Source organism: Mizuhopecten yessoensis, unplaced genomic scaffold, assembly GCF_002113885.1.
Source record: "Mizuhopecten yessoensis strain PY_sf001 unplaced genomic scaffold, ASM211388v2 scaffold11141, whole genome shotgun sequence".
NCBI classification, from domain to species: Eukaryota; Metazoa; Mollusca; class Bivalvia; order Pectinida; family Pectinidae; genus Mizuhopecten; species Mizuhopecten yessoensis.
In genome coordinates this window covers 641232-650537 of record NW_018408900.1, presented here as the reverse complement: position 1 = coordinate 650537, position 9306 = coordinate 641232, and the positions used below count along the sequence as shown (strand labels likewise).

Sequence of the window (9306 nt, the reverse complement as noted above, 5' to 3'; positions counted from 1 at the left end):
AGACGCTAGAGTGCTGACAAAGTTTTTCTATTTATAGTAATAGTGACCTTGACCTTGATCCGATGACCTTGAAACTCGAACTTGTCGAAGATATTTTAATTCTTTATGACTGTGTGAAGTTTGATTAAAAACCAAGAAAGAATGAAGACGCTAGAGTGCTGACAAAGTTTTTCTATTTATAGTAATAGTGACCTTGACCTTGATCCGATGACCTTGAAACTCGAACTTGTCGAAGATATTTTAATTCTTTATGACTGTGTGAAGTTTGATTAAAAACCAAGAAAGAATGAAGACGCTAGAGTGCTGACAAAGTTTTTCTATTTATAGTAATAGTGACCTTGACCTTGATCCGATGACCTTGAAACTCGAACTTGTCGAAGATATTTTAATTCTTTATGACTGTGTGAAGTTTGATTAAAAACCAAGAAAGAATGAAGACGCTAGAGTGCTGACAAAGTTTTTCTATTTATAGTAATAGTGACCTTGACCTTGATCCGATGACCTTGAAACTCGAACTTGTCGAAGATATTTTAATTCTTTATGACTGTGTGAAGTTTGATTAAAAACCAAGAAAGAATGAAGACGCTAGAGTGCTGACAAAGTTTTTCTATTTATAGTAATAGTGACCTTGACCTTGATCCGATGACCTTGAAACTCGAACTTGTCGAAGATATTTTAATTCTTTATGACTGTGTGAAGTTTGATTAAAAACCAAGAAAGAATGAAGACGCTAGAGTGCTGACAAAGTTTTTCTATTTATAGTAATAATGACCTTGACCTTGATCCGATGACCTTGAAACTCAATTTTGTTGAAGATATTTTAATTCTTTACATGTGTGTAAAGTTTGATTAAAATCCATGAAAGAATGAAGACTCTAGAGTGCTGACAAACCTCTTCGGACAGACGGACAGACGGATAGACGGACGGACGCACAGACAGACAGATGGACGGACCCACGGACAGACGGAGGGGAAAACTATAGTCCCCCCGGTTTCCCGGTAGGGGACTAAAAACTACTCATTATCTTGGCATGCCTAATTATTTGAAAGCAAGGCAATGATTGGCTGTTGTTTATCAGCATGTGTAAGCCCATTTAGTGTAACAGCTCGACTATAGTAATTGGTTGATGATTGCATGAGCTCGGCCATCAATGACAACAAGTCTGCATCACTTGAAAACACTGGTTCATGGCGGGTCATCCATGGTCATTTGAGCAAAGTTCAAAGGTAGGTCAAGGCCAACCACAGGCCCAACAGCACTCAGCCAGGAAACAATGTAGTTACTGTGAAGGAAGAAAAAATGAAACATCATAATGACAGTTTTGATTTTACAGTTTTTAGCTCACCTGGCCCAAAGGGCCAAGTGAGCTTATGGCATGGTGCGGCGTCCGGCGTCCGGCCGGCGTCAACTTTTTACTTTAAACAACTTCTTCTCAGTAACCAAAAGGGCTAGGGTAATGATATTTGGCCAGAAGCATGCTGGGATGAAGGGCTACCAAGTTTGTTCAAATGAATGAACTTTGCCAATTTTTTCTGAATTACTTTAAACTTCAAGTCAAGACGCTGATATTTTGCCTGTAGCTTTATTTTAGTCCTCTTTTAAGGTTACAATTGTGAGATTAATACCAGGTGAGCGATGCAGGCCCATTGGGCCTCTTGTTAATTTGTGAATTTGAGCAATGAAATGTTGGCATTATGAATAGGTTTGGTGTTACATGTATATGAGGATGATGTGTAAAAGAACTGTTAAGTAAGCCAGATAAAAAATAATATAATAATACACATTAAACTGTGATTTTGCAGTATGCAATGTCATTTGACAAAAAATATTGAATTTGTGGGTTCAACTCATTGTGAAAATCATCTGTAAAAGTCATCAATATAAAATTGTCTTAAAACGTTATCCTTGTATACAGTAAGTAAATTCCAGAATACAGTGAATATAAACCTTCAATCATAGAGTAAATATAACCAATTACATTTCTGTGCTGTTCTAGGGGACAGAACTTCTGTGCTTGTTTTTGCCTCACTAAACTATCCTGAAAGAGAAAACTAATGCATTTTTGTGCACCTGCCTGTGCAGTCTTGATGGAGAAAAGGTTTGGGCTTGTTTTCATCTGTTATTCTGGAGGAAAGAACTTTGGGACTTGACTCTGACTACCTGGGTGTTTTTTTGTAGTTTGGCTCCAATTAATCAATTTAATTGATGGTCAGCCATTTTACCTCCGACTATGATAAATTGATCATGATTTCAATGATTGATCATGGTTTGACTTTACAGTAACATGAAAACTGTCAACATTATAAAGAGTTAACAGCGGTATTTTGATAAGCAGCAGACCTGAAAACTAAGCAGTACTTCTATTGATAATGTTTACCACAAACTGCATTTGAACAACATTTCTACCTATGGCTATGAGTAACTGAAGAGTATATCCACCACATTTTACATATTATGATGAATGCTTCTCTATTTTTGATTCATTTTATTTTCGATCAATGATCAATCATTGATCAATTGGGATATAGTAATAGTTGATCACGAATTCTGACGTGATTCCAAGTTGTACATGTTTGTACTTACCTGTGTTGTCCTGGGGGAAAGAGACCTACCACCTGTTCCATCAGGTCGGCAGTGTGACAGGGGTGGAGCTGGAAGTATGGCCGCCCCAGGATCGGATGTTCCTAAAAAAAGAGAGGATGGAATTAACAAACAAGAGATCCCAGAGGGACCTTGGCACCCACCTTTGTACCATCTTCATAGTTCTTTGTCAGTTCGATCTTTTCTCTTCTTTCCTCTAATCTGTTTGATCGAGTCATGTTAACAGTAAATGCACCTTGAGGTAACTTTTGATCTAAACTTAATACTAATGTGTATGAAGGCCAACCTTCAAAGTGAGTTTGTCATTTCACATATTTACTAGTACAGTACTTAATGTGATAGAAATAGAATCGATCATTGCAATATGAGAAAGATCTGTTTAGTTCTTCTTTTAATCCATTTTGTTTTTATGATCAGTCTCAAAATATAACATGCACAACGAGAGATCAAGGGGGCCCTACATATAAAATTTGAGAAAGATCCCTCTGGTACTTTCCGAGAAATAGCGATAACAAACTTTCACTATCAAAATCCAAGATGGCTGCCTGTCGGCCATGTTGTTTATCCAATCAGCCTCTAAAATTGCCCTGCACAGCAAGGACCAAGGGGAACCTACATATAAAATTGAAGAAAAATCCCTCTAGTTCTTCCGGAGAAATAGCAGTAACAAACCTACAGTATCAAAATCCAAGATGGCAGCCTGTCGGCCATGTTGTTTATCCGATCAGTCTAAAAAATTGCCCTGCACAGCTAAGGACCACGGGGGAACCTACATATAAAATTGAAGAAAGATCCCTTTAGTTTTTCCGGAGAAATAGCAGTAACAAACCTACATAATCAAAATCCAAGATGGCAGCCTGTCGGCCATGTTGTTTATCCGATCAGTCTAAAAAATTGCCCTGCACAGCTAAGGACCAAGGTGGCCAGGTGACCAATACCTGTAGTAAAGCATACATTTTTTTCATAACACAAGCTTCTACTCCTACATTTATACACACTCCCATACACATCCTTACATACTTACTAACAAACTAGGCATTCTAATCCTACATTTATACACACTCCCATACACATCCTTACATCCTTCCTAACAAACTAGGCATTCTACTCCTACATTTATACACACTCCCATACACATCTTTACAAACAAACTAGGCATTCTACTCCTACATTTATACACACTCCCATACACATCCTTACATACTTACTAACAAACTGGGCGTTCTACTCCTACATTTTTACACACTCCCATACACATCCTTACATACTTACTAACAAACTAGGCATTCCCATTTCCTTCTACTATACCAAAGATGGTTTCTGTGATATATATTGGCTTAGGTTCGAGATGGTTTCTGTGCTATATATATTGTCTTTGGTTTGAGATGGTTTCTGTGATATATATTGTGTTTGGTTTGAGATGGTTTCTGTGATATATATTGGCTTTGGCTTGGTCAGCTGAAAGGAAATGTTATAACACAGTGCTGACAGTTAAATAGTAGCTAATTGGTTATTGTTCTTCGTCTTGTATTTCGTATGATGTACTATATGTTAATTGTTTATACCGCCCTGGTAATGTTTAACGCTAGAACATTTGTGAGGAACTTTGAAATTAAAGAATAATTTTTAAGTAGAATAATTAAACATGTTTGTGATTAATGATATACTGGATTACTTCCCCTTATTGATGCCATACGCCCATACAAATTAACAGTTTCATTATTTTGACAATATTTTCTGTAAGTTTCAATGGTAACCTCGGCATAAAATTTAAATATTGAATTATCTGAGGTGTTCTTACTCTTGACCTTTGTAAAGAAATGAAATAACTTGAGTGATTTAATCACTGAATTTTTAGACAAAGGACTATACATAGTTTGGGCCGTTTTGGCCCCAAAATCCATTTAAATCTTCAATAGAACTTTCAAATGACTGTTTCTTTAATTTTTAATACTTCCCCGGTACTATTATATAAACATTTATTTGTGTTTTCAATTATGGCTGCCAAAGAAACCAGTTAATATTTGCATAAATTTATGAAATTTGAATATTCAGTCAATTTTGACAGGTTTTCCCTAGTTTTTCTCTTAGCTACCATAGAGTACACTCTTGAACAAACTTTTTTTCTCCTAAAGATGTATTACAGGTGCCTACACATTATCCTTTGATATAAAGTTTGTTCAAGCATGTGCCTTATAGTTTCCAGGAGAAAAACTATGCAAAATATGACAATATTCACTGAATATTCAAATTCTTCTAATTAATGCAAATTTTAACTTGTTACCATGGCAACAATAACTAGAAATATAAATAAATGTTTTCATTATAGTATTTGGGAAGGTTTCAAAATTAAAGAAACAGACATTTAAAAGTTCATTTAAAGGTTTTGAATTTTGATGCATTTGGGGGCCAAAACATGCCCAAACCATACATAGTCCTTTTTATTAATAATAATAAAAAATAATAAACAACACTTACATTCTTGTAAGTAGTAATATGTATATAGACCTTGCCATTGATTTTGAAACCCTAGAATACTAACTCATTTCAGTTTTTCTAGTACAGTACTTGATCTTTGTTATCAGGACTCCGACTGTACAGGATGGGTGTGGGTAACACTACATGTATATATGCCCCCACCTATATAACAGAGGGGCATAAAAGCTAGTTCTCAGTCTCAGTTTAGGATTACCAATAGTTTCTCAGCATTAATAGTTCTACAGTCGAAATCCCTCATTTCTTAATTATCTTTTAAGCTCACTTTTGTTGCAATGGACATACAAATTATTATAATACAGAATCATAATCAAATATAACATTTGATAGCAAGATCACCACACCTGTGGTAATTAAAAACCTGAGTCCCAGTCAGTCTGTTCAAGTGACTAATATATCCTAATCTCACTTTTTCTCATTGTAATAACACTGTTGTACACATTGTCAATACCAAGCATGCAATATTAGCATATATTGTCTATATATCGGACTTTTTCTATCAGCCAGACCCCAAATCTGAGCGATGTTTTTTACGCATGGGTGAGTACGAACATTGACCAACAACCTGCACGCGTACGATTTGTAAACAACCAGCCAAAATCTCATGTGCTCTGATCAATATCACTCATGATAAGCCTACCTAAAACCCCTACTGTTGCTGTTAAAATAATAAGGAACTGTGTACAGAAATTCAGTCTCTCAACATTAAATTTGAAACACTGGAGTCAGGATTAGAAGAATTAGAACAGTATGGCCGGAGAACATCTTTACGATTTCATGGTGTGCCGATGGAGGCGAGAGATCTAGATAAAACGGATGACCTGGTAATCCAGATATGTAACGATAAACTACATCTGTCTCCTCCACTTACCAAAGAGGACATTAACCGTTCACACATTATTGGGAAAATACAACAAGGAAAAGGCCAAATCATCTGCCGTTTTAGGAACTGGAGGATAAAAAACAACATCTACAAGTCTAAGAAGGCCCTTAAAAACCAGAGATCGGATAGTTACAATGTGTTCATATCTGAGGACTTAACCAGACAGACAGAGACAAAAAATTGTGTCTGACCTAGCTCGATCTAGGAAAGCAAGAATGATAGACTCATACTGGACCAAAGACGGCAGAATATTCTTTAAATTAACAAAAGACTCTGATAAGAAACTTGTGCGACACCCTGGGGACATTACAGAATATATTCCACAACCAGCCGAGAATGCTTGGCAGAGACCAGGAACTGGTGCTAAGTAAATAGTGCAACACAATGAACCATTTTCTGTAAATTAAGTTATATTATGTAATACCGTTGGTCGCACCTTTTTACAGTTGTTAATACCCCCACCCCACCCCTAAGTACACAGCTCACTAGGGGTATTAAGATTACAATGCATGTATGTGTACAGCTTTACAGAGTTTATGTCATACTGTCAGCTAATGTATGTGTAATCTCATGTTAACTCATCATTTACAAGCATGAAATGCTTAGAACCATGAACATGGCGAAACTATTACAAATAACGATTGAACTATAGTCATAGTTTAACCATTATACAGAAGTCAGTACTGTCGAGCTATCATGTTACATATTATAGCAGCTACTCTATATGAGCCTAGGGGAGATAACTCTACATGCACATATGGTGATGTTTATGTTGCATTTGGCCCTTATATCATTTGGGCTAACCCACTGAATACTCAGTCTCTACAGTGTGTAGGAGTCAGGAGAGGTAACTCCACATGAAACAGTGCATTCAAAGTTCTTGTGTAAATTCGAAAACTTTCGCTTAGGTAGCACCAACTTTTCGTTAAAGACATAGGGTAACTATTTTGTGTAATTTAATAAATTGGGCTATTTTTGCATTAAGTAATGTATCTGTTGCAGTCTGCCCTTACATCATTCTTGAGTAAATCACTGAGTACTAATAATTAATGCTCTAAATGAGTCAGGGGAGCAAAGCATAATAAATTCTCAAGTCATTCTATGTGCAATTATGTATTGTTATGAAAGAGGTTAATATGTTCGTAATCACCACTCAATTTGTCTCGTTACCTTGATGTGTAAAACAGCTCCAATTATATATTTTTCAGTTACCTTTTGTAGCACAATAGTCAAAGAATGTATATATTATGCCATGTTGACATTGTATGTCTACATGTTAATAGCTTAATTTTGCCTTTTTATTATTTTGTATATAAATATAATCTTTGCATTAAGACTATGAAGTGATGTATCTGGTACATTATTAATGCTCTATATAAGTCAGGGGAGGTAATCCCACATGCAAAGCTCATTAATAAATTCTCAAGTCAATATGAAAGAAAAAAACACCAATTCATTAAAAAAAACAAAAAAAAAAAACAACAATTTTCCCTAATATACCGTATGCTTAATATATAGGGTTAATCATTTGTTTTTCATGGATTCCACCTGATTAATCTTTTCTTTATTTCTACACAGAAAGGTATTATTCAAATTTCAATGAACGTGGTTAATATAAATGTATAATACACAAGATTTACAAATAAATGACCAAATATAACATGCAGCGTATGTACTGTAGTGAACAATGCTAATAATTTCTTAATCAATACTCAATTAGTCTCACTGCCTTGATGTGTAAAACATCTACAATAAGATATCTTTCTGTTACCTTTTGTAGCACAATAATCAAAGTACATGTAACAAGGAATGTATATATTTTGCCTTGTTGAATTAGTATGTCTATATGTTAAAAGCTTAATTTACAATATGACTATGAGGTATTGCTTTGTTGCATCCTGTCCTTACATAATTTGGAATAAACCACTGAGCTAATAATTGAAGCTCTATATAAATCAGGGGAAGTAATCCAACCTGTACTAAACCATCCTTTTGTCCTAGAGGTTACATAAACAACTTAAAGTATTACAAAGCTGTATAATATAATTGATATGCGATGCATGCAAATATGAGCATTCTCGTTCCTCACTCTCAATCCATGAGATGTACACGAAATTTACAAATTCTGTATGTTATGTTTACCACATGTATTTGAATGATATGGTAACGCTAATTAAGTTTGTTCCTAATTATTATTTTTAATTATCTTTTTTATCAAATCCAACTTTTATATACCAGCAGTCAAACATGTATGGATGCTGGGATACTCTTTTAATTATCTTGTTCTTTTCTGTCGAACTGCCACTACTATTGATACAGTTGTTATCAATATATATATTGTTTGAAATCTGTACTTATTCTACAATGGAGGATACTGATGGGGGCCCTATGGTAGACTACATGTATGACAATGGCTAGCAGGCGATGTATCGGCGGTTTGCCATAGGGTCATGATCGGTATCTTCTACACTAAAGCATACAGATGTTGTTCCCTCAAGAGGCATAATATATGTGTACATTATAAGTTTAATAAGACTTTTATCAATGATGAATATAACTTATTCATGGAATTACTGTTAGCAAGCAGTAAGGCATGCTTTGCAATACCTTTTCTATTTTTACTCCAATCGCAATTCAAAAATATAAATTTTGCTCTTATCTTAATTTTACTCCTCATTATATTTATGGATATAGAGACAAACCCAGGCCCAAATGAGAATGAACTGTCAATATTTCATCTAAATTCACGAAGTTTTAGGAATAAGATTGGGTATGTAGAAGATATTGCTAATGAATTTAACCTTATATGTATAACTGAATCTCACCTAGACATGACAGTTTCGACTGATGATATAGCACTATCTGGTTATACCGAACCCTTTAGAAAAGACAGAAATTCATATGGAGGTGGTATTTTAGTTTATGCATCAGATTGTTTAAAATGTAATCGTAGAGAAGATCTAGAATTTGGAAATATTGAGAGTATATGGATACAGGTAGATTTACCGGGACGAAAATTACTTTTATGTACATTATATAGAACGGAAGGTGCTATCCGTCCATTTTGGAACAATTTAAAATATTCTATAGAGAAAGCACTCGAATTTACACCGCATGTGATAATAGTAGGAGATATAAATGTAGATATGCTATTACTACCAGATCAACATGTATTGCACCAGATTATGATGGAATATGACCTGACAAATGTCATAACAGAACCCACACGGTTTGGAACCACTAGAAATAGTCTACTCGACCCTATCATTATAAGTGAGAATGTTAAATGTATTGATTCCTTTGTAATAAACGTTGATAGAAGTAT

At 35.0% G+C, this 9306-nt stretch overlaps 1 protein-coding gene across 2 annotated transcripts in view; it reads right to left on the bottom strand.

Moving 5' to 3' along the window:
- Nucleotides 1–927: 927 nt before the first annotated feature.
- Nucleotides 928–9306, bottom strand: part of LOC110466690 (ubiquitin-like-conjugating enzyme ATG10) — a 24457-nt gene continuing 16078 nt past the window's right edge. For both annotated transcript variants that reach the window (XM_021523376.1, XM_021523377.1), the window contains exons 5-6: nt 2585–2685; nt 928–1283 (exon numbers count right to left, since the gene is read on the bottom strand). In XM_021523376.1, coding sequence (XP_021379051.1) covers nt 1187–1283; nt 2585–2685 — 198 coding nt within the window. In that variant the 3' untranslated portion in view covers nt 928–1186. The remainder of the gene's footprint in view (nt 1284–2584; nt 2686–9306) is intronic.